Source organism: Parus major, chromosome 10 (assembly GCF_001522545.3).
Source record: "Parus major isolate Abel chromosome 10, Parus_major1.1, whole genome shotgun sequence".
Lineage (NCBI taxonomy): Eukaryota > Metazoa > Chordata > Aves > Passeriformes > Paridae > Parus > Parus major.
In genome coordinates this window covers 9,464,654-9,490,868 of record NC_031779.1, presented here as the reverse complement: position 1 = coordinate 9,490,868, position 26,215 = coordinate 9,464,654, and the positions used below count along the sequence as shown (strand labels likewise).

Here is a 26,215-nt window from a genome sequence, read left to right as displayed (position 1 = left end):
CCAACCATTCCAATTTGGGATTTCCCAATCGCAGAACTGTTTCTGCGACTGACTCAGTGACCCAGTGAATGCGGCTGTTGCGGAGCGCAGCGGCAGCCATGGCGGCCGAGCAGTCCCCGCGTCGCCACGGCAACGCAAAAGCCTCGGCGCGCGTGCCCTCCCCCGGCCGCGAGCGGCGCTCTCGCGAGACTTGGTGAACGCGGCGCGGCGAGGCCGAGGCGCTCGGGGCCCGTTTCAAACCGGCGGTCGCTGGGCCGCGGCCCGGCACGAGATGGCGGAGAGCGACAGGGCGGAGGCGGCCGCGCCGCGCCGAGCCGAGGAGGCGGCCGGCCAAGCGCCACAGCCGCCGCCGCAGCAACAGCAGCAGCCGGCACCGCAACAACAGACGCCGCAACAGCCGCCGCAGGATGAGGAGGCGGCGGCGGCGGCGGCGGCCGCAGCACCCGGTAGCGGCGCGGGCAGCGCAAATGGCGTCAAAATGTGTGTGAGGGCAGGGCCGGGAGGGCGGCGGGGGCAGCGGGGCCGGGGGTGCGGCGGGAGGAGGTGGCCGGACCCCCCCACCCCCAAGGCTCCTCCTCCGTGGGGTCGGGGCAGGGCCGGGGTCGGGGGGGCGGCTCGGGGAGGCCGCGGCCTGGGCGCGGGGCAGGTGGCGGTTCTTGGTCAGCGGCCGCTGAGGGCGGCGAGACCCCCCGGCACGGCTGGGCTCCGAGCCCCGGGTCCTGGTACCTGGCGGACCGGTTCCCATGGGGTGCTCTTCCAGGAGTGTTCCGCATCGCTTCTGGCGCCGTTTACGTTTCCACTTCTTGCCGAAACGATGTTATTTGTAAAGCCGTTGAATTAGTCTTTGTTTACGTGAGAATGGTCAGACAGCCCTAGAATAATTTACTTTCTAAAAGTGAACCCCGCTCACGCATGCACGAAGTTTTCTTGGAAGCTGTAACATTTTCATACAGGGAGTATGTAAAATTATATAGTAGGTCTAAAAGGAATTTAATATAAGGGAGCTGGAACTACCAGCTCTCTGGAACAATACCATGAGTAACTTTGTGTGTGTGGTTGTTCTTGATGTCAGGCTTTGAGGGTTGTCACTCTACGTGAACTTGGTTTTGGCCTCAGATCATTGGAATTTCAATATCTCTTCCAATCTCATTCAGATCTTGGAGGGAAAATACATTTACAGTAGACCCACTGCTAAACTACATCAAAGCTATTGGTGTCTGTGAAGTTTTGACATGTTCTAAGCAGCCCTGCTCTAACACAGTTGTATTTAAAAAATGTATGTGGGATCATCTTCAATATAAAGCTGGAGGAATAAAGATGTACTTCATGCCTTTACTTGACTCCCTGTAAAATTTAGTTTCGTTTACAAGCTATAAATTCCACTTTACTGTAAAATAGTAGATATGTTTTTTCCCCCCTAGTCTGGCCCTCAGCTTCCAAACTGCAGATTAGAATTGAATTTTCACAGGACGATTGTCACCCTTTTGCCCCTTTTAGGTGTATAAATTTTATTGCCTTTTGAGTTGCTGATGTTGAAATGAGGTATTTTCTCTGTATCCCGCCTGTCAACAATATATTTTCCCTCCGAAACCTCACAAGCAAATGAAAAATTCCAGTCATTCTGCATGGTAGAAGTCACAACTGAAGTTAGAAAGTAATGGGGGGCTCTTGGTAACAGAGATACAAATCTTATTCTTTCACATGCAGTTTCTAATCTTCCCCCAAACGGGTGTACAAAGGATTAAGCTGTCAGTCTGTAGGTTAAATATATTAAAAAAAAAAAAAGTGTTTCATTAACCTGGTTTGCTTAGCAGTCATTAAACTGGACAGGAATCCTGGCTCAGTTTGCACACTTCCTAAGTTTTTTGTATTGGTATTGGGCAGTGGGACTGTTCAGCACAACAAAGCTTTAGAGAGCCATATGCTTTGGAATCACATGTTGTGAACTTCTTCCATTTCGGTCTGCTTATCTTATTATGGACACTTGTGAGGAGAGAAGTTAGTTTTAAAAAATCAAGTTTTAGGGCTTTCATATTGATGTATCTTGTGCTTATTATTTTTAGGCTTCTAGTTTTGCATGTGGAAAGGTTGTCTTTTGTCTTTAAAACTTCATGGAAAATTCAAAAGTTTTTTTTGTTTTGTTTTTTGTTGTTTTTTTTTTTTTCCCCAAAAGGGATAATTGGTCTTTCAAATCAATGAGCATATGCACTTTTTTTTTAAGAACTAATTGTAGACATTTTTTTTCCCAGTCCTAGGAATGGTGATGGTTTGTGATTTCACAGGCAAATATTAATTTAATGTGTGAAATGTGTAGCTCATACGAAAGGTAAAGATTAGAAATTACTATTGTTTTTCCCCCATGAAAATGTCAGTTCATAATTTCTGAATCTGCCTTCTCTGTGGTCTGTAGGTGACTAATGTGAATTACTTTGAATGTATTATTTGATTGAAATTATTTTTAATATTCAAGGAGGAGGGTAAGAGTTTTAAAAGGATCTCTGCCTCTGGCCTGTTCACTGACCTGTGTTGGTTTTGGCAGATGAGTTTTGCAAGAAGGATTGTTTCTTTAATTAATCCTCTATTTTCAGCAGCCCTGGCTGTGATTCCCAGACCAAGTGCAGTGTCGCTTTGTTTCCCAGATTTAGGAGTTTATGCCAAGCTTGTATCTTCTTTGCTCTTGACTGATTTATACAGCCAGGTTTTTCAGAGCCTTTGGATTCCATATTTGGAGACCTGTCTGGTCCTGTACACTACATTGAGCACCATGGGGCTGTTTCATAATCCTTTAAGCAGGAAAGAGCTTAAAAGGCTGAAGAGAATCCATTGCTCTAATCCTAAAACTTAAGGAAGAACTCAGATTTTTATTAGGTGTCTCGTTGGACAGGGGATAGTTTTGCATTTGCAAACAGAATTGGATTGGAAGGAAATAATCTGACTGGAAGACTGATACTCTGTTCTTTGCCTCCTCCCTGAATCCCTCCAGTTCCTGCATTGTTCCCTTCATTTCACTTCATTACACAGCCACACAAGAATTACGTTTTCACACAGACACAGGATGGTGTGGAGGAGGGATGATGCAGAGGGACGTTGGAGGATGCCTGAACCAGATAGCAAGTTGTTGACTTGAGATGTTTTAAATTTTACAAATACTTGCCCCACGGGAGTATCCATGCATTTCCCAGTTGCTAATCCACTCTTAATCCGCATGTAAACACAAGGTCTGTGAAGTTAATACCATATGAGTATTTCAAAATTGGGGAAAAAGTCATGGGAGGAATATGGATGTGCTTGAACGTACTCTTCTCCGAAAAGTTCCCAGGCTTGAGTAGATAATACATGTAGCTTCATGAAAAGCTACATTTTTTTTGCATGTGCTTTTGAGTGCAGGACTTCTATTTACTCACTGTTTTATTAACAAAAGTGCAGAGAGCTGAAAATTTGTCAGTTAATCAAAATCACTGGTTTTGCCATATGTTGTAGTGAAACCTTCCAAAGTGTCTAAATGAGATAAAAACTAAACGGTCTGAAATGTGGGAAATAGAGTAAAAATTAATTTAAGAAGGAAGGTTCAAAATCATTCACTTCTGTCAGTCCTGTAGGACATTACCTTCTAATTGTTCTAACTCAAGATGCTAATTCTGTCTTTTTAAAATACATGTTTCTGTAAAAGTACTTTTTAAGTTTCTCCTTAAGTAGACAGTGATGTGTAGTTAAAGTTGCTAAGTAGCATCTGTTTAGTGGATCACATTTGTGTGGCTTTATTCAGTGGATTCTCTCAGTTCAGCAGTTCTTCTTTTTAGAAGTAACAATTCAAGCACCTTGAGCCTCTTAGCATGCTAAATGACCTTGTGGTAGTAACGATATCAGGAATGCTGAAGAGTTACAGATATTTCTTATTCTGTTAAAAGTATATGGTCTTATTGACCCTGAGATTTGGCCTGCCTTAAAAGAGAAGCAGCCAGTTTTCTTGAGTTTTCATCTAAAAAATAAAAATATTTTAAAAGAATTTTGGTGCTGTTGGTGAAGTTTTGAAAGACAAAGGGCCAGGCATCTGTTTTGTTTTTTAGTGGATAATACCTAGTTATTTAATTAGTCCTAGATTCATAGCATGGCTTAGTACAGCTGTTTCCTTTGCATTTAGAAAGTTTTCAACTTCTAGTAGTGTTAAGCAGTGAAACTGAAAAAAAATATTTGCTGTTCTTAGTTAAATTTTAATTTCTGTCCAACAGTAGTCTGGCACAAATTGTGAATAAAAATTATTTATGAGGTAGGTAGAACATAATTTGATATAAAACCTATTGGAGTTGATTTTGATATATTATTGCTCCATTGAATGAAGCATCCTGAGCTGTTTCAACTCTCAAGCTTAGTCTATTTCTACTCCCACTTCTGTGGTGAATATCCTGTAACTTGTCCAAGTGAGGTGTGAAAATTACCAAGGCACCAATGCATGGGTACTATAGTTAATTTTTCACTTTTTCTGTTTTTGTCTTCATGGTAGTTTCATAGTTCCATCTTTTAGAGTCTTGACAGACAGGATGTGCTGGCACAGGTTGCCCAGAGCAGGGGATGCCCCATCCCTGGAAGTGTTAAAAGGTGATCTAGTGAAAGGTGTCCCTGCCTATGGCAGGAGGCTTGGAATTAGATGCTCTTTAAAGTCCCTTCCAACCCAAACCATTATAGGATTCTATGATTCTGTGAAGTGGAATGTAAGTGAATTAGTAAGGTACACCTTCTTTACTTAATATTGTAACATTTTTTTGTTCTTGATTAAACAGTGTATTTTGAAATTGCTCTGGTAGCATGATTTCCTAATTTTAAAAGCAGTGTTTGACATCCTGGGAATTCCAATAGCATAGGAAATACTCAATTATATAGGTGGGAGGTGGGGTAAGCTAATGACCCAACAGAAGACTAATAGTGTTTTTGTTTGGATTTTTGTTTTTTTAATGTAGGGATAATGATGAGACAGCAAAAGAAGGGAAAGCGCCTGTGAAAGAGAAGTTCGTTGCAAAAGCGAAGGCAATCCCTTCTCTTGGAAACAAGAATAGATTCCACCCCTATGCAAAGGAGAAGAATGCAGGCTCTGGGGACAAGAAGGCTGTTAATCGCAATAGAGTTTTTATTAGCAACATCCCGTATGACATGAAATGGCAAGCTATTAAAGACCTGATGAGAGAGAAAGGTAACTTACTGCTTGTAATACACTTCACACAGAAACCAGTAGGGCTTAAATGCAACCGATGTGTCCTTTGAGCCACACAGATTTGATTTGACTTTTTTTGTTTTGGCCTTTACTTTGTACATCTATCTCCCTTCCCCCTCTTTCATCCGAGACAATTGCATTGCAGGGTAGGCTGGGTAAATGAAGTGCTCACAATCTTTTGCCATTCTGGTGTGACAGTAGAGAGTATATGCATGACCTCATGGGTTCTTAAAGAGTTTGTGTTTTGTCTAGTTGTAGTTCTTGTAGATTTTTTTTTCTCTAAGGGCTATTGTATTTAAGCAACACATGAAGTGTGTTAACCTGAATAATAAGGGATGTCTTTCAAAAGTTGTTTTGTATTTCTTTGGTGGAATCTGGCTGTGGCATTAACTTTGTCTGCATTGTCACTACTGCCATGACTGTTTGTCTGGAGCTTTGTATTAAAAGCTTGTTACTATTGTTGCAGTTCTGATAGAGAAATCTGACTACCCCAAAAATTTATTTTAAATTTGGGGTAAAATAATGCTAATATATAGATTTTGTAAAAAGTTAGTTCTGTGTTTTCCTTGAAAAATTGATTCTTCAAAAGTAATGCAAAGCACACTTGGCTTTTAGGCTGTGAAAAATGCCAGACCCCCTTCTGTAACTGCTGGTTTATCTGTTGTAAGGTGACGTGACTATTTGATTGCTTTATTTACTTAAACTTCCTACCTTAGAAAGTGAGTCGCTTGCTGTGAAATATTTGATGTGTAAATTTGGTTATTATTGAAGGCAAACTTTTGATTGAAGATATTCAGGTAGAAAGTCACCTTAAAACAGGTGTTGTGAGTAGGATGATAAATGCAACACTTTTCAGTGAACGTTGACGTTTCATTTGTTAGGTTAAGGGACTGTGTATATCTGAATTTGTTCACCAACTATATCATACTGGCCAAAATATGATCTGTAGTATGAATTAGGTTAAATATAGTTGTTTGTTTTTAGCTTTTGAGAATGTGGCTGCTGCATATTTCTGAAAACTAGCTAAATTATATAGCCATTGACAGGAGGTATGTTGGTCTGGTTTTGATTGTTGGTGAATAATAGGTGATTCTCTGTAGACTTGTGCACAGGGGCACAGTAAAGAAAGATACTGGTGTTTAAATGCATTGTCTCTTGGTATTTTCCCTTTGTATGTCTTATGTAGTTGGTGAGGTTACATACGTGGAGCTGTTTAAGGATGCTGAAGGAAAATCAAGGGTAAGTGCCGTGGGCAACAATCTGCTAGAGGTGTAAAAGTTCCTCAGCAGTTTTATTTTTGTATAATACCTGTACCAGTTATTGGAAAGTAAGTTTCATTTTTACACTGATTTTCATTAAGGTAGCCTTGAGGATTCTGTATTAGAAGTAGTCTGACACCTTCATGCAACTCACACTAGCTGGTTGTAAGGGCAAAGTACTTCTCTTAATGTTAACAAATGGCATTTACTTAATTCTTCTTTTTAGCCAACACCTTTGTCTTGGTACAAATTGTTTCACATAAAGGATGTTCAATAAACCAAGCATTTTATTTAAATTTTGTTAGTGTAGTGTGCTCTTCTTGGGGCCAATAAGTATAAAATGTTAGCTAAGAATATACTGAGTGAAGTGCCTGATTTCACAGCTTTGCAGGATTGGTACTTTTAAACACTGTCTTAATGTATTTATTTTCTTAAAACTAAATGGGTGCAGATGGTTGGTAGCCAACAGAGTGCCTGCAGTGAGGCACTAATAGTGAAGATTGTTAAAGCTCCTCTGTCTTCTTAATAATAGTCAAATGTTTGGCCAATAGCAGCTCCAAACCTGCAGTGAGAACGCAAGAAATGCAGGTTTGAGTCTTAACTGAGGTCGTATCAATTGTTGTAAATTACTTTCTTTAATACTTGTTAAAACTAAAACATGCTGTCAGCTTTGCTGTACTTAAATCCTCAACTCTTTGCTTTATTAGAAGGATGCTGGTGTAGTCAATAAGGTTATTTTCTTATAAGGTAATTTTTCAATTATGCTGTAGTACTGAAGAGGTATGCAGATTGCTTTTTCACTGTAGTGGTGTACTTGATGTAGGTAGATTTGAATTTTGTAGTTAGTGGACAGCTTTTAATGACATGATGAGTGTCTTGATTGGTTTTTGGTTATGTTTTGGGGTTATTTTCTTTCCACCCTTTCCCTCCCACCTCCTCTTCCCAGTTGTCCTTACATGGATCTGTGTGGCATTTTTCCAATTCTGGTTTGACTTAAAATGTGTTAGAGAAAATGTATTCTCTTGCATTTGAATGGTATGTATGCTGTGAAAGTAGGAGAAATTCAGATTGGCTACCACTAAAGAGCATATATTATGAATTTTGAAGCTGAAAATAACTTGTATAGTTACTTAACAGAGAGCTGGGATCTTTAACTGGAATCTTCATTGCTCTGTCATATGTGCTGACTGACTTCTTGTTTTTTTGCTTGTTTTCTCTTTACATATGATGACAAATCTCGTGGATATAGGGTTGTGGGTAAGTTTCTTTTTTTATGTGTGTAGAAGCACACTGCTATCCAAACATTCTATTGGTTTTGGCATGTTAAACTTTATTTTAATGCTCTAAATGTTTTGATCTCTTTCTAAGTGTGGTCGAATTCAAAGATGAAGAATTTGTTAAGAAGGCATTAGACACTATGAACAAATATGATCTTAGTGGAAGACCCCTGAATATTAAAGAGGTATGTTTATTGCTGCTGAATTTGAAACAGCGAAGATACTAAAGCTACTGGGATGACCATACAGTGTTTTGAGAATCTGAAATGTATAATTTTCAGTTTCAGTTTTTGTGAAATTTTCTTAATGGGCTGAACGGCCTGTTGGCTTGCAGGAGGTTGGATACTATGCCAAGTAAACTGATAAAAAGCATGTCCTAAAGTCATAATAATTGAATGCTGTTTTTTGTTAAAACAACTTGACTTCATATTCTTACCTTAGTGTCATCAGGTCTTTTCCAATCTAAGTAATTCTATGTTTACATTACTTACCTGCTTCAAAATATGACACAGAATGAGCTAATCATTAGTCCACTACATATGTCCAAAAATAAGGATGGAAATAGAGAAGTTGTGCTCTCTGGAAAGTGAAATAATGTCAACTTTTCTATTGTAGTGCTGTAGTGTATGATGGTTTCTGATGCAGTTCTTCCTGTCCTGTTACAATTTTAATAATGGTATTAATAAATAATACAAAACCACCACCTAATTAAATTAATTCAGTTCTTGGAGGAAAGTGCTAGGCTGACAGTCCTTTAGCTTGAAATCTTTTCTACTTGTCCATAGGCTAGGTACAGCATGTGAAGTGGCAGTGCACGCTTCCTCAGCAAGTGCTTTGCCAATATGCCTCAACCTCATCTGAAAGGACCCACCTCTAGAGGTGAGGGAATTGGGTCTCCATGCTAATCCAGTTCATGATCCCTCTGACATGGACAAGCATATTTATTAGTTGATAATTTTGATGGATTTGTGCCGAATTTCAAATACTACCATTTTGTTTGTTGCCAGGCCTGTTGTTGGTGGTTAAGTGGCTTTGTTTTTGCCCATGTTTCAGGATCCTGAAGGGGAACATGCTCGTAGAGCACTACAGCGTGGAGGAGGGCAGTTTCCAGGAGGACACGGACCTGATGCGGCGCCTGGAATGATGAATTTACCACCTTCTATTCTCAATAATCCAAACATTCCTCCTGAGGTTATCAGTAATTTGCAGGCAGGCAGGCTTGGATCCACGATTTTTGTTGCCAATGTAAGCTGAAAACTATTTTATAACCTTAATGTTTGATCTTTTTAAGACATCTTGTAGTTGTGTAGTTCAATTTTAATATAAAGAGGGGGTTGGAAATAGTTCATAGTTAGTATATTAAATTGAAAATCTTGGGTATGTGTTCATATTTTGGACATGGAAAGATACATTAAACTCTTGAGACTGACATGCACTACTAATTATTGCAGTCATCTGTTGATTCAAAAATATTTTATAAATATTTTCACTATTTATAATTGCATTTTTAAAAATTAAATATGTACTTCAGTTTATCTTGCTAGTTTCTTTAGACTAACACAATAAAGTCCCAACAAATACAGTGGTTCAAGTTCTTTATTAGCACAAAAGACTGCTGTATGTATATGAGGTCTTGAATTACAGCTGCTCTTCTCAAGAACCAACTCAATGTTAGTATGTTAATTAAAGTAAAATACATGTACATAGAATAAATTGTTGACTTTTTGGACTTTGACACAATGTGTGTATATTACAAAATCTCAACTTTTTACAATTACCAGGCATTTTGTCAATGAAGAGTTAACAGCAATGCAGAAAATCTCTGCCAAATGTGATGGCAGAACAGAGAAGTGCACTGAAATCACTGATGTGTTTCTGTGTTTAAGCTTGACTTCAAAGTTGGCTGGAAGAAACTGAAGGAGGTCTTCAGCATTGCTGGAACTGTGAAGCGTGCAGACATCAAAGAAGATAAAGATGGCAAGAGTCGAGGAATGGGAACAGTTACTTTTGAACAAGCAATTGAAGCTGTTCAAGCGATATGTATCCTTGGTTTTGAAAAATAATCGATCATATATTGATTAGTCTTTAATGGTTCTGACAACATAGTTTTGCAAATGGTGCTTATTTGCATTATATGCCTTATAGCTACCATATAGGGACTAGAGTGTCTAAATTCTAAAAGTTCCTCATGATGTTGAACAAAATTAAAATACCTAGCAGCGTGACAATTATGAAACTAATGTCCCTAACAGCTTGTATTGCATCTTCTGGCCCTTGAATTTGGTTTCTAAAGATAAGGTAGGAGAAGATAAGACTCAGAGTAATTGTAGAGAAATATAATAATTTATTATAGTGATTCTTCAGAAACAGTTAAATTGCCTTCTTAAGATTCCTTGACTTGCATTTCTTCAGCTATGTTCAATGGACAATTCCTGTTTGACAGACCCATGCATGTAAAAATGGTAATTTGCTTTCATTTCTTTCTACTTTATATGTCTTTGCCAAAACACTGAAAGGATCATAGCATAACATCCTTGTTGTTTTATCAGGATGACAAATCAGTTCCTCATGAAGACTTCCGTGTTGTGGACAGCAAAAGTTCACAATTACCTCGTAAGTGCACATTCTGTTTTCTACTCCTTGCACTTAGTACATGGTGATCCATGTTTTGGCATGGTTTAGTAATACTTTTGCTTACTGTGGTCTCTGTGATAACAGAGGAAGGTCTCTCTTCTGATCATACTTATATTTTTTTGGTTGTTGAGGTGGTCTTGGTGGCATTGGTATGGGACTTGGACCAGGTGGACAGCCCATCAGTGCAACACAGCTGAGCATGGGTGGTGGAATGGGGAGCATGGGTCCAGGAGGTAAATCCATATTCTTTATTTCTAAGTTATACAGAGCTTGTTTTAAAATTTTGAAGTTTAAAATTGTCATTTCTGTGTTTGGAAAAATGACAGACTTTTGACAAAGCAAGCCTTGTGTAGTGTGTTTTAGAGATTTTAACTCTCTCTAACTTAGAAAAAATCCATTAGGGTGTACTAAGTGTTGTTTATCTTTTTGGTTTAAAGGTATGGGAATAGACGGCCCAGGATTTGGTGGAATGAGTAGAATGGGAGGCGGTACGTGCAATAAAGTTTTTTTCATTAAATATTTCTTTAATACTGTATAGAAAACACTTTTCCTTTTTTACAGGACTTCCTGGATTTCGTGGAATGGAAGGAATGCCTAACATGGGAGGATTTGGAGTCAACCGAATGGGAGGTAGTTGAACACCGTTCCTGTACATCTACTAGTTTGCTAATATTTATTTATTAAAAGCTCTCCAGTTAGGGGTGGGTAATATAGATGACTTCAAAGGAAGTGGTTGCATGACAAGGCCTAGGAACTGGTGGGAGAGTTGAACGTGCAATAGGTGCCTCTGGTGCATGCGTTAGATTCACTTCTATTTAAACAAGCAGCTGTGAAACAAGTGTTGTAGGAACATCAGCTTATAAGTAAATAACAGAATATTTCTGGTTGTTTGCTTTGTTCTTTACAGAAATGTTCCGTGGTGGAATGGGAGCAAACATGGAAAGAGAATTTGGTCGTGGTGACATGGCATTGAACCGTGGTTTTGGAGAGTCTTTTGGAAGGATGGGTATGGTAACTGTTAAATTTTCTGACATAGTATTGGAAGAATTGTGCTAGGAGACCTGGTTTCATTTGGTCATGTATCCCTTCACCCCATGTCATTACTGTAAGGATGTAATCTGAGTGTTCATTACAGCCGCCACTTCAGAAAGAGGTTCAGGTGTGGAGGGTTATTTTCCCTCTGTAAAATACAAATGGAATAACTATTTGAGGAAAGCATTTACCTTAATTCTGTTTATTTTGTGGAGTATTAAATTTTTGGAGTGTTGAAATATATGCTTCTGATAATCCTGAGCAAGCTGTCCATATACAGCCTTTGTAACTTCCATGAGCTGTTTTGCAAATGCATGGTGTAATACTGTTTTTACTTCAAATCAGGTAGCATTGGACAGAAGTATTGAATTTTGGTGCCCTCAGTTTTTGTCCTGCCTTCTGAGCTCATACAGCTCAGAATGGTATTTATTGGTCTCTTCTGTAACTGAGACAGCATTATTTTGTTTATAGATGATGTCTTGTTGGCAGTGGGGTTCCCTTGAATGAGTTACTCTTCCATCTTCAGAGGTGTGGAAGAGTTCAGCAGTAGAGCCTTTGTTACTATGCTGTTATCTGGATGAATCACAGAATCCTTTAGGCTGGAAAAGATCATAGAGTCCAGCCTTCAACCCAACACTGCCAAGTCCACCACTAAAGCAGGTCACCAAGAGCTACGAGCCCATGTCTTTTAAATCCCTTCAGGGATGGTGACTCCACCACTTTGTTGGTCAGACTGTTTATATGATAACTCTTCCTGTGAAGCATTTTTTCCTAATATCCAATCTAAACCTCCCTGGTTTAACTTGAGGCTATTTCCTCTTGTTCTGGTGCTTGTTACTACTTGTCTTTGCAACCTCCTTTCAGGTAGTTATAGAGAGTAGCTACCCTGAGTTCTTGAGAGTCCCTGCGTCTCTTCTCCAGGCTGAGAACTCCAGCTCCCTCAGCCATCCTTCACAGGGCTTGTGCTCCAGAGCCTTGATCATCTTTGTTGCCCTTTTCTGAACACACTCCAGCACCTCTATGTCTTTCTTGTAATAGGCCTGAAACTGAGCACAAAATGGGGGACAGCTGTTCTTCTTCCCTGTTTCCTGTATTTTCCCATTCGTTTAATTCACCACCTTGAAAGAGAAGAACGGCTAAGAGCATAAAGTTCATCTGGTCTAAAAGTTGACTTACCTTTTAAAAAAATTTATTAGTTGAAGCAAGTCATAGCATTGAGTAACTGTTGTGTGCTTCTCTTCGATACTGGTAATTGTGTAGAAGTGGTTAGAACATAATAAACTCATCCTTTGAGCTAGTCTTAATGCCTTGGAATGAATGTCTTAGAAAATAGAGTGAATGCTTTCACTCTGGCTACTTGCATAAACATCTGTTTCCTGAGTGAAAATGCAAGGCCACTCCAGTTATAAATGTTTCTGCAAGCAGTAGGTTTCTGAGTCTTCTGGTAACACGTTGGTTTAGAAATTTGTGAACATGGCTACTGTGAGAAACTAATGTGGGTGTCTTTCATTCAGTAAATCCAGCAAGCTTCAATTTACAGTCTATCAGTGATCTGACCATTTGAATAGTGTCCTGAGAACCAAGATCAGATTCCCAGCTTAACCTTAAATAATGGAAGGAAATTGTAGGGTCTTTTAATAGATACTGTGTTTGATCGGGAAAGGCCCTAATGTACTCCCGTTACAATATTTAGGGTAATGGTATCTTAAAAAGAAATACTGTGAAGGCATTTGGTTTTAGTAAGCTTGAAATCAAGGAAGGCATCTTTGGTTTGGCTGTAGTATCAGAGTAGAATTGAGGATGTTTGATTTGCAGCAGAATTGTTGACTTTTTATACTGCCAAGTTCATATAAGATGAAGCCTTGAGTTTTGAGGTTGTTCTTTCTGATGTAGGAAATGGCCCATTTAGTTCTACCATGTTTGTGCTGCTGGCAGGCTGTCAGAGGGGAGAAAAGCTAGAAACAAATCAGAGTAGCTTAAATCCTGTAGTAGAAAAGGAGAAACTAATTTTACTTACTAGATGTTTCTATTTAGCTTGTTTAGTAAAGGCACGTGTTAAAGTGCCCTTATAGAAAAATATTGCCAGGTAACATTGCAAACAGTGCACTTCATTAGTGTGTGCTTTGCTTTTTTTCACTAACTGGTGGTTTCAGTGTATGTCACTTCATTATTTTTCTCTGTTTAGGTGGTGCAATGATTGGTGTTTTTGCAGGAGGAATGGGAGCACCTAGCATGGGCCCAGTAAGATCTGGAATGAGTAGGTTAACTTGTTTCAATAGAACATAAATGCACAGGCAATGTATCAATACGGCGTACACCTACTTGTATCAGAGGAACTTGCTGCAGTGTAGTGTCTTGCTGATGATGGAAGTAGAACTCTGTTGCATGTGACAAGTCTAACAGTTTGCAAAGCTGTTTTGTTGAGGTAAAAGTTCAGAGGAAAGCTAGCTAATACGGTCTTTCCCTTAATCTTAGATTTGGAATGGTTTCAACTTCTAGTTTGGAGAGAGAAGTGATTAAAGCAAACTTGTGTTTCAGAAAAAAGGCAGAGTTACTTGAGTAAACTTCCTGAACCTCAGTAGTCTGGCATCATTGAAATAAAAAATCAGTCTTGAATTTCAGATTATTACCCAGTTTAATTTTTTGCGAAGCTCCAATACTGAGTTTGTATTGCAGCAACTCTGAGTTCCTCAGGCTACAGCAGATGAGAAACTAAAATCTTTCTAGCACCAATCTTAGAAGGTATAAGGCTTAAAAAGAGGGTTCTTCATGAATTATATTGATAGTTTTACTGTACATTAATTTTTAATTATGAATACAGAAATATTATTTGAATGCTATTGCTCTTTGTTCCATATATAAAACAAATTAATACATTTTATTCCATGTATGTATTTTTTATCAGGGTTAAACCGGACACATAGGAAAGCTCTTTACAGTACTTGCAGTAATTTGTGTTCTCAGCCAAAAAACCCCAAAACTTCTCTAGAAGATTTTGTAATTAGGTGTGGGTATGGTTGCATTAAGTAAAGCTGAATGTAAATGCAGAAAGCCAAATAAACAGTAGCGTGTCTGGTCAAATTATCTGTATATATGTGTTGCCACAGTTACTTATTTGATCTTTTTGGTAAAGGGTATCATATTTTTATTAATTAAACGAGACTGACTTTAAATATGTGTTCAACATTTTGCTACATTAGATGGTGTGACTAATAGCTTGATGCAGTTTGGTTTTACTATTATTTTAGAACTGACACTCTGTATCTTGTAATACTTTGTCTTAGAATACTAGCTGTGCTCCTCAATAAAACACTGTGCATGTGTAAAAGTTATGGTTTATGTTACAGCAGTTTTAATAAAGTTATTCTTCTCCTGGCACAAGAACTTTTATTTTATACCAAATACTTGTGTGTTTATTATTAAAAGGAGATTTTATTTTATCCTCTATTTCTTTCTCTGTGTAGGTGGTGGAATGGGTGGTATGAACAATATGGCTGGAGGAATGGGAATGGATCGGATGGGCTCCGGTTTTGATCGAATGGGACCGGCCATGGGTGGAGGCCTGGACAGGAACATGGACATCGATCGAGGATTTGTGCCTGGCCCGATGGGAGGTGGCATGAGAGAGAGATTAGGCTCTAAAGGCAACCAGATATTTGTGAGAAATGTAAGCAATTAAATATATAGAAACCACAAGCTTATTTTGTGTGTATGTTTGATTACATACTCTTATTCTCATTGAAATATTTTGTTATCAATAATACTTTTTTATTCTAGCTTCCTTTTGACTTGACCTGGCAGAAGCTAAAGGAGAAATTCAGTCAATGTGGTATGTATATGAACCTTACCCCTGCTCATCTCCATGGACTTCATGTGCTATGTGGTGTTTATTAGATAACAACAGGAAGACTGTTGTTGGACTCTGAAGAGGAGTCTGGCTAGCTTAATCTTTCTTATTTCACCCAGCTTTCTTGAGATAGATAAATAGTTTTTAGGCATGCCCAAACACAAGACCAAGGTACAGTGTGGGATGTGTTTGCTTTGAGTGCTCACTTGCTATAAACTTTAACCTAATCCATTAATAAAATTACTCTTTGAAATTTTTCTCTTTTTTTGACATATTCCCTGGCTAGTAAAAGTCTATAATGTAGTGTTTCCTATGAGATAAATACATGCAGGAGCCTGGGTCTGTCCACATCATGCATTACTTCAGAAATAGTGCTGCATCGAATCAGAGTTAGTAATTTTGCCAGTGTAGCATTACAGGTTTTCTTATACATACAGGTGATCCTGATTAGCATATTTGCAGGCTGTAATGTTCCCCTTTATCTTAAGAAATAAAGGTTTGCTACAAATATTCAATAATTGTTTTTATCTGATTCAGAAAAGTTGGTCTTTTCACAGAAATAAGTGAAAAATAAAGCTTGGGTGTAGAAATACATGACATGTTCTGAAAACATTTTCAGAATGGAGAGCTTTAACTGAATTACAGGATGACTTCTTATTTTAGATAGACAGAAAAGGTAAATAATTTAAAACATACTACTGATGCCTAAGACAGTCATCATGCAGCTGTGTACAGATTTGATATAAATTAGACCTCGCAGTTCAACTGTGAAAAATTACAAGGTGTTGATGTTTTTTTGTAGATGGAGGATATAGCACAACAGGTTCTTTTTAAAAGTCTTAACCTCCTGGGCAGCTTTGAGATAGTTCAGAATTTTTTTTTCATTATCTCTGTTTGCTAATGGATGTAGTAGTTATGTTCAGTTGCTTTTAAGAGTTATAAGTGACAGATTGTGTTCATGTCAGTATCATAAGGAAATACAAAGACTGTTTCCCAGTATTCAATTTCTTTCAGTGAAAGGCCAGTCTTACATGATATTTAAAAATAAAAGGCTTTGTATTTCAGGGAAAAGTTTTTTCTTCCTAGTGACATTCAGGGGGCTCAGGAGGGGTGTGCTACCACATACCAGAAACAAAAACTCATTAGCTCCAGGGAACTGAACATTCTTAGAAGTACCAAGAGATCTTTACAAGAATATTTCCTTGTGAGTTGAGTGTCCAACCTCAAGGAAGATCAAAGCAGGAATTGAATAGTGCATGCTACTTTTCCACCACTCCCAGCCTGGTCACTTTATTGTTTTAAAGGCTTTAATTTTGCTCAGCAGTTTCTTAAAAAAATTGCTTGTGACTATTGCTTGGTATGTTTTTGTGATGAACATGGTGGACTGGATCAAGCTACAGGTTGGATAATGCCTATCAATACTCACATTTCTTTTAGTATGAAACACAGACCTTTCCTTGAGTCTTACAGGGCACTTGGTTTCAAACTTGAGGTCAAATACAGGCGTACTTCAGGAAAGATTGGAGATAGCAGATCTGGATTTGGATTCTTTCCTGCTGTTTTGTCCCGTGTCACCTTGCCTGAATGAGTGAATGTACCATCAATCTGAAAGTGCCAATTTCTTATGTTCCCCTAGGTTATACTTAATGGGGTTTTTTTAATCACTTCTGAGTTCTTTAAGTTGTTAGTACACTGAGGACTTGAAATAACTGCTGTTTAACTTATTTATTCAGGTCATGTAATGTTTGCAGAAATAAAAATGGAGAATGGAAAATCAAAGGGCTGTGGAACAGTCAGATTTGACTCACCAGAATCTGCTGAAAAGGCCTGTAGGATAATGAACGGCATAAAAATCAGTGGCAGAGAAATTGATGTCCGCTTGGATCGCAATGCGTAATTTAAAACTGTGTGTTCAGGAACATTCCTATGTCTGTTTAGCTTCTCTATCTTAGTAAGTCATTTTTAGTAACATTGTATGCTTACAAAAGCTGTAAAAAGGAACTTTTAAATCCCACCAGCCTTTAACAGTATAGTGTTTAATATACTGTGATACTTGTTAACTGAATCTTACTATGTTTGGTTTTTAAAGACAATTTGCCTGATTTTTGTTGTTTTTTTAGAGGCACTGAGCACCTGCAGGTCCCTACAGACTGTGGATGCTTTGGATGCTCAGTGTCTTTGGAAAATTAGGCCAAGTGTCTCTAGTCATTCAGTTTAAATGAATGGTTATACTGTTTTTAATAAAATAAGCCATTTTCTCTGTTAATCTCCAGATTGCATAGTGGGATTTATTTAGTGTTTTCTGACCTTTTTTTTTTCCCCTCCAATGTGTATCAACATTGTAATGTAAAAAGTAGATGTCTTTTTCAGAATTTTGGTTTTATATGCGTGTTGTAGTCATACTGTAATTCTTGACTCTAAAAGAAAGGGCTCCAATTAGGCTGTGATGTTTTTGTTCTACTTAATATTACTTTAATGACATGATTTAGTTCTGTATATAAGATTTAGAGCCCAATGGGAGTTTGGAGTTGGTTTTTTTAAATTTTATTTTGACTAAATGAAGAAACTGATCTTTTTTTCCTGCTTTTATTTTTTTCATCAGCATAATCACTGATTAAAACTAGTTACCACAGACCCTTGTAGGATTGTTTCCTATGATGCCAAGTTCATATAAAATTGATAATACAGTAAATACTAAGTACAGGACAAAACAAATAGTTCCCAATTTTTTATCTATTTTCCAGCCATTTAGGTGAACTGCCAGAAAAATAAAACCAACAGAACAGATAAGAGAAATGGCTGTGTATGTCAGACCACTGCTGTTCACTTCTATGGGTCCCGATGTATTTATGAAGGCAGTTTTTATAAACCAGGGTATTCCCAAGCAGAGCATGTCAAATACATTGGATCCTACAATGTTAGACATAGCCATATCTCCATTTCCTGTAAAGGAACAAATACAAATAAGTTGGCTTAATTGTATTGCATGAAATTGCCAAACTGTTTTGGAGGAACAGACTGCCAGCCCTCAGTTTCTCACAGAACACCCTTTCCAGATTTTGCATCAGAAGAACTATAGTTATGATTCTACAGAACATGGGTACCACAACCATAAAAAGTCTCCCTAAATCACCAGCATCTGCACAGTTGCACTTAAAATTAAGCTAGACAGGCTATTATAAAGTCCAGTTATGATTAAAATACCGAGACCTACAGTTGCATTCTGCAGTAAAACTGTAATACTTAATCAACAACAAATAAACCAATCTCAAATACTTCTCTAAGATACTGTGAGAAGTTTTTAAATGTCTGAGCCACAGCTTTTTCAGGTAAGCTATTTATTTATTTTTAGTAAACTTAAGCTCTAGAATCTGGAGCAGAAATTTTGAGGTAACTCCTTGAATTTATCAAAATATTGACTAGAATTCTTTTTTTTGTAGTACCTTTTAAACACATCCATTGGCATGAGCCTAAATACTAAAATCTTTACCTTTTCGAGCCACCAGCACACTTGCAACTGTATCTGGCACACTTGTTCCTGCTGCAAGTAATGTGAGACCCATTACTGACTCTGGGATACCCAGTGTTTCACCTGCAGTTGAGAAATAACAGTAGAAAATACAAGTGTGATTTTAGTTTGGGTTCATCCAAAGAAAGTGCTTTGGACTTTGTTTGCTGGAGAAAAAATCAGTAATCATACAGTAATTTCAAATGAAATGTGTGAGCTAACTTAACTACATGTGAGGTGACTGAACCACAAAGCAGTTAAAACAGAGTAACAACAAATATCCTTTCCTTGTTCTTCAAGTCTGCAGTGGTCAAGACAACAGCAATTATGATTTTTTTCTTGCAGATAAGGTAAAAGTTTTAATATCTATCAAATGACTACTCTTTTTTTCAGTTTTGCGCATGTCCTTGTTAATGTTCAAAAGTCTCATGAAGCAATAACTCTTAGGATCATTCTTTTTAATCCCCTTGGGGGAGGGGAAAAAGCACATTAATTTTCTTGGGGAGGACAGTCATTAAGATGTTATAAGAGTACTGTCTCAACTACATGTCTTTACCATTTCATTCCATTTAGAAAGTGATTTGGAAGAATCAAAGTACAGGATTTTTATATGACTTGTAAGTAGTACAAGTAACCCCTTAGAAGTACGAGTTCCTTTAGGGAAATATTTGTTTAAATTAAAAAAAAAAAAAAAGTTTTAAGTTGTTATTAGAAAGGCAGCTTGTTTTTCCTAATCTTTGTTTTTCTTAGCCCCAAATGTTCTGTAACCATATTAATTTCTAACATAAAATACAGGGATTCTTCAAAACCGTTTTAGCAGTTGTACCATTCAGAAGCATCAGTATGCTAAAGTACTTGATATCTCTAGTCAAGCTACAAATAAATTAATTTTTCTTAAACTTTTTTGTTCTCTAAAAAGTATCTTAATATTTTTATTGTTAAAATCTGAGTTCTTACTTGAAATATTTTGACACATTTAATAAGAGCAATTTTATTTAAATAAGAGGCAGTACACTAAGCTAGGTCAGCAATGCTTGTCTATTACTTACCAGCTTAGTCTAGAGCAGCCCAGAAAATTTATGTTTGAAACTGTTAGTTATTTTCAGAGGGACTAACATTATCCTGTTGCAGAATTTGTACTCTCTTTATCCTTCCATCACTTCTAATAGATTTGTAGGATGAGGGACCAACAAATCAGCTTTTATAAACCATCCAGGCTGGAAAACAATGGTTCAAACCAAGTTGAAATATGAATGAACCAGCCTTACATACCCAACATTAGTTTCTAGCCCTCTGAAGGTTATAAGACAGAATATAAACTCAGGAGAAACTATTTTTTCTTTTTATTAGCTAGATTTATCTTCTATTTAATGTGTAGTGGTTTATTTTTTTTATGGCAACTGACCATAAAGACAAAATAGTCTTATTTTTCTAGGCTTTTGTTAATTTTGTGTATCAGTGTGTTGCTATAAGTAGTTGAATTTTCTTTGCCAGCAACAGAAAGATGTACTAAGTTAGGTTTGTTCTTGACCATCCCAGTTTAGTGCCCAGCTATGACACCTTTGTGACATTCTGACAGGCTGATTATGCAGTGGTGGAGCCTATGAGTCAACCTTCATGAGAGCCTGGACTTGAATATATTGTGTGTTTAACTTGTAGTGTTTTAACATGTAAATAGATTAGAATTTACCTAGAAGTAGTGGGCCAAAGATCCCAATACTACCTGTGATGACTCTTGAAAATGAACTAATAGTCTCTGAATCTCCACCATACCTACTTTCATATGAATTAATGCATTGTCTTATAGAACAGCAATAATGTTGATTTGAATCCTGTTTCAAAGGCTTTTAGCATCCAGACAGTGAACCCTTGCTCATTAGGTACAAGTAGAAAATTATTTAACCAAGGGGTTAACGTGGTGGGTATAATATCCAGCAATCTACTAGTAATTTCTCAAAGGTTTACTGAATGTTAGGTCTGTTTCTGCACTGAACAAGGAGTTATTCATATCTGAACTAGTAGAATGCTTGAGTAGGATTAGTGAGCTATAATGTAAAAATGGAAAGCTTTGAGAAATTTCTGTGGAGTTTTAATTTTGTTTTCTGCTTGTTCTTAAAAACGGGATGTCTTTGAAGCTGACTGGAGAAACAATGAAATGAGGAGATTTAATACCTCAAAGTAATTTTAGGAGAAAGTTTTTGTATACAAGTTCATACTCCTTCTCTCACTCAAATGCACTCCTTTTACTGCCCCACTTTATGATGCAGATTTGTAAGAGGTCCACATACACACACTCCGAGAATGTTTAATAAACACATTTGAGAAGCTTTCTGGCAGTTAATTGAATGCCAAATCTCTTACTATAACATTTGTGAAAAACACAAGGTGTAGAAATTACAGATTTTTTCCAGTCTTAGAGGATTTCATGTTTGTCAGCCTTCAGCATGGCAAGTTTATTGCTGTGTGTCTAATTGTTTTGCTTAATGAAGCAGGTTAGTGAAACTGTGTTTTTAAAAATAGACTGGGTTTTTTGTAGCTATATAAAGTTCTCATTCATGTGATGATAAGCAATGTGAAGCAACTAAACTCAAAAGTGTTCTGTCATTGGATAGAAGAGTGTGGCAAATTAAGCAGTCAAGTTTCTGTTGTTTTTCTTTGCTATGTTTTTTTACAGCATAGTCTGAGTTGCTAAACTAACTTTTAAAGGGAAACCTCACAAGTTTTTCAGTGATTCTTGACTGATATAGCAACACCATTTTGGGTACCTACCTGCTATTGTCACCATCCATACAAGAACATAAGTTATTGCAGAAATCCATGCTGCTGAAATTAAAAATGTCACCATGAACCAGTTTCTCCAAAACTGTCTTCTGCAATCTGGTATAGTTAAATAGAGTAGTGTGATAATAGGAAGGGATAACACCCACAAAATTCTCTTCATATCTGCTTCAGGCATGGTGAAGACATTTGGATGATCTGTTAAAGAAAAAGTAATTTTTAACTTGTAGCATTAAGTTTGAATTCATAGCGTACAGTATATTGCTATCCTCAACTTGTGAGAATACTGAAAAAAGGTGAAAAATACTTCTCCCTCAAGTTTCAGCTGTAGTATTACCCAGTACCTACATATCTCTGGACAAAATTCTGAAATGAAGTTACACTGGGGCGATTCTGCTTGTACACAAGAAAAGCATTTTTTCACAATGAGAATAATCACCAGTAAAAAAATCTCCCCAGGAAATGGTGATTCCCCGATGTTGCACACTTCTAAGATTCAGCTGAACAGCTGCTGGCCCATCTGGGACTATGCTTTTGCCAGGAAAGTTTGGACGAGATGGTCCTTGAGATCCCTTTCCAGCCTAGTATTCTATGATTAAAATGTTTTTTATTACATCACCAGGGGAGAACTAAGGAGGGTGAAAAATGGATTTCTTTATAAAGGTTTACCCATAACATTTACCAAGTACCAACTGCTGTTTTTTGCCTAAGAGGAAACATGACCACATGTGGCCACATCACAGCTATCCCTTTATGATATTATGCATATTTTGGGCTACAAACCTGCCACTATCATAAGGAAACAGTGTATATTACTACAGTACCTGTGTGGCTTTCAGGTGATAGTGCATTTTACAAACAGTGTTGCTGAGAAGTTTCAAATACACACAACAAAGACAGAAGTGCTACCATGACACAGATAAGCAACTATCCTTGCATTCCTCTAGCAACTAACTTCATATGAAAATTATCACTATGATTTTGCTCAATGTTATATTCCAAGTTATAATGATGATCTACTTGAATACTAGGCTGGAGTTCTTTTGTGAGCAAAGTCTTAATCTGAGAATCTGCTCTTGATCAGAATTGAAGACAGGCATGCAGAGTGCTAGAGACAGCTGTAGTAATGCCTATACCTTCAGAGATCTCATCGAGCCCGTGTAAGCTTGTTGAAAGTTGAGAGTAGTCCAGCTCATCTTGAAAAATTCCGCTGTCTGTTCTTGACTGTTGACGAATTAGAGGTCCACTCTCATCTCTCCATCCAACCAGTGGCTGCTGCTCTGCATTCTCTTCCATAGCTTTTGTAAAACACGCACAGCAGGGACTGAACTTTTTCATGAGGTATTGGTTGATTTTAATGTCAAAACATAGTACCAGAATATAACACCCATATATCAATAATAGGGATGCACTTTCATACCTAGAATGAAAAACAAGTTTTATATAACATGTAGTATAAAATAACCCAATTGTTGGCATAAGGAGAGAGAGAAAATTTGCATGAAGAGCAAAAAGAGAACACACAGAAGCATCTCTTTGCTATTGTATGGCTACTGTCATGGAAGTTTGTGAGTGTCCCCATGTCTTTCAGCAGTTTGATTAACTCCCCTCCCCTGCAGAATCTTGTTTGTGTATTGTATAGCTGCATGTTTTTTCAGGGGATCTTACTGATTGAATATTTTCCTGATGTTTGCAAAATTGAGTCTTCATGTGATGCTTAAATTATAAACTTCAAGAGACATAATGCTGGACCTGACTGTCTTGTTGAGGTAACAGGAGTTTGAGTGTTCATGGAGGAGTTAAAACTTCAGAAACTCATGATCTTCTGGCAGACAAATATTTTTCTGAACAATGCTGCTATGAAAGAAAAGGCTCAAAAGGAGTAAATGCTGAACACTAATTGATATGCCAGAACAGTTGTGACAGAAATTGTGAAGTCTGTACAGACAAACCTATGCAGATCAAACTTCATCAATATGCAGAGTTTGAATGTTTAGGTAATAATCTTTACAAGCATTGTGACTTTTTAAGTTTTTTAAAGCCAACAGGATGTTTATTTCTGTTAGTGAACGGCAGTTCAGGCTTCTTGAAGTTTGGGGCTTGGGGATTTTCATTTGTTTTTCAAAACACTGTCTCACAAATCTCCAGTCAACAGGAATTCAACACTACTTGTGCTCTTACCAGTAAATTCTGTTGTCAGATATCATCGCAAGGACCGCTGCTGCACTGATGGTATATGCCAGACAGTCTCTGAACAGCGGCCAACAGGATAGCCTCGAAACCTGCAGATCAGTCATGTACTTTTCTTAAACCTCTCTGTAATACTTTCACTAAGTGCTGTAAATGCTGCATCAATATGTTGTTTCTATATTATGTAAAAATTAAAGATTCTTAGGAATGACTTAAGTATGATATTTAACAAGTTAGTGTTTTTAAAAACTTTCATAGCAAGTTACCTTAAAACTGATTACATGCTGGTTTTGCTACTAAATAATAAACTTGGCAGTTGTCATAGTAAGTCTCTCTTGGCTTTTGTTGGCAAATGAGAAAGGATAACTATTTGGCTCCTGGGAGCAGAACTATCAAAGTTGATACATACCACACTGGAAAACAGCCCACAAGCTGCAGAAATACCAAGAAGATTATATATTGCTGATCCAAGGATGGTGCTGACACCGATATCCCCCTTTGTCACGAAAGCTCCTGTAAGGAAAATGACTCTGGTATGTTTCAGTTTGGCACGCAAGGAAAGGAATTCTAAGTTATGAGGAGTCAAAACACATCTCTTACCTAGAAAAGCAGTGACAAGCTCTGGAGCAGAGCTTCCAGCGGCCATAAAAGTTGCTCCAGCAACATCCTGTGAGAGGCCAAGGCCTGAGGATAAAACAAAAAGAATTGCTTAAAAAAAATTGGTACTTCAGTAGCCTGTACCCTTTACTCTCATTAGTATATAATGTTAGCTACTACTACAGTTGAATAAAGTTTATTTTCATACAGTCAAGGCATTTATATGAGATTCATAAATAATATATTGAAAATTAGCCTGATCTATTGGGCTAGTTTATTTCTAACTTCATTACAGAAATTAGTTTAAATCTCTTGTAAAATCAGCATTTGTATGCAGGATTTAACTGTGTTTCCTATTGGTAGTAATTGTGGGGAAATTCCATGGACTACTGTTCTACTGTTTTATGACCCATATCAAGTCTGTCTATATTCCAGGGAAATCTGTACTATTGTTGTCTTCACATACCAGAAACATAAGTTAAATTCAAACCAGTGCTGTGATCTTAAAATCAAATGTTCACTTCGTATGCACAGTATAAGAACCTGTGCCTTGCTTAAGAGAAATGAGATTTTTGTTCTGGCAAATTGATTTTCTGAAATGTAACTCACTCTGTAGATGAAGTCCTGCACACAGAGTACAGGGACGTATGGCTGACAATTGCAGAAGTCTGACAAATGCTTACTTCTCATCAATAAACAAAACACCAGCTCTTACAGCAGTGTTTAAGCTTACGTTTGCTGTAAGTGTTCTGATTTGGAGAGAGTTTTCCAGTTCAGGGATGAGTTTCCCCCGGGAATTTTGTTAATTCTTGGCAGTGAAAAGCTGAACTTCTTGCCAAGACCATCTCTTTACTTCAGCGGTCTGCTGAAGCCAGGGGAATTGTTGCAGGATGATTAGATTTCTTAGAACCGTGGTAACCATAGAATTCCTGTCCCTCCTTTGTCATACCTTTAGTATGTTAGCAGTAGCTCATCCTGTTACTTGTTCACTGCTTTCAAAGAAAAACAAGCCCTAGGAAGAATTTTGGTTTCACACATCACCATCCCTCTTTTTTCCTTTTACTAGTAGTTACCTGGACATAATACTGTGTAACTCAAAGTTAACTGTCAGTTTAGTTAATACTGAGGATTGTTAAGATTTTCCTCCAGGCAGAAAGAAAGCAAATATTAAATGAACACCTATGCAGTGTAATCTAGAGGTTTTTTCAATAAAATATTGATTCTGTGTATCAGATTAAATATTGTATGGACACGTGTGCATGGAAAGTGAAACTTGTTTTCTTTCAGAGCACTTTAACTTTGAAACTTTTTAAAAGAGAAAGTTTTATGCCAAGCTGCTCAGTTTTACAGGAAAAAGATCGGGATGTCACTTACATTCACTGATGATCTCTAAGGAAGGTAGGAAGTAATCATCGCATACAATGGACACGGCCAAAAACATGTACAGTATAATTATGAAGTAGATAACGATTCCTCCATCCTTCCTCTCCTGCGGTGTGAAAAATCCTTCAGGAAACTCCGATGAAGAAGAGAGGACGCAACGCGTCCGATTTTCTGAAAATTGAGTGCAAAAGTGTTACACATCCTGACACCTTCCCATTCCTCAGGCCGCGGGACGTCTGCGGATTCGAGCCCCGGTGGGTTTCGCTCTTTTGCCCAGCAAGTACCGCTGCAGCGATGCCACCAGAGCGCCGACACCTGCGGGACGGGCTGTGCAGCGCTCGAGTGGACCCCGGTCCCCTCTCGGTGTCCCCGGTCCCCTCCCGGTCCCCCCGTACCCGCGGGGTTCTCGGGGCGCTGAGCCCGCGCTCCCCAGGCCGCGAGCGCCGCCAGCAGCACCAGCGCCGCGCGCCGCCGCGCGCCCGCCCGCATCGCCCGGCCCTGAGC

At 38.1% G+C, this 26,215-nt stretch overlaps 2 protein-coding genes across 7 annotated transcripts; one reads left to right on the top strand and one right to left on the bottom strand.

Moving 5' to 3' along the window:
• Positions 1-204: 204 nt before the first annotated feature.
• MYEF2 (myelin expression factor 2) lies at positions 205-19,662 on the top strand. Of its 6 annotated transcripts, none has more exons than XM_015638726.3 (17): positions 205-480; positions 4,956-5,185; positions 6,393-6,445; positions 7,715-7,722; positions 7,834-7,927; positions 8,796-8,987; positions 9,629-9,782; positions 10,155-10,204; positions 10,292-10,355; positions 10,508-10,609; positions 10,814-10,864; positions 10,938-11,009; positions 11,284-11,382; positions 13,594-13,665; positions 14,873-15,075; positions 15,186-15,237; positions 16,989-19,662. In XM_015638726.3, exons 1-17 carry the CDS (start codon positions 272-274, stop codon positions 17,150-17,152), a joined length of 1,869 nt encoding a protein of 622 aa, XP_015494212.1. In that variant the 5' UTR covers positions 205-271; the 3' UTR covers positions 17,153-19,662. The 6 variants fall into 6 exon arrangements, with proteins under 6 accessions (XP_015494212.1, XP_015494215.1, XP_015494214.1 ...); XM_015638727.1 differs by having other exon boundaries at positions 207-480; positions 10,938-11,006; positions 16,989-17,887; XM_015638729.3 differs by lacking the exon at positions 10,814-10,864 and having other exon boundaries at positions 10,938-11,006.
• SLC24A5 (solute carrier family 24 member 5) lies at positions 17,564-26,215 on the bottom strand. Its single transcript, XM_015638737.2, has 9 exons — positions 26,107-26,215; positions 25,703-25,882; positions 24,332-24,415; positions 24,141-24,244; positions 23,723-23,823; positions 22,678-22,961; positions 21,533-21,739; positions 18,746-18,847; positions 17,564-18,198 (listed from the first exon to the last, which is right to left on the bottom strand). The coding sequence occupies exons 1-9, from the start codon at positions 26,198-26,200 to the stop codon at positions 17,876-17,878; spliced, it is 1,479 nt and encodes a 492-aa protein (XP_015494223.2). The 5' UTR covers positions 26,201-26,215; the 3' UTR covers positions 17,564-17,875.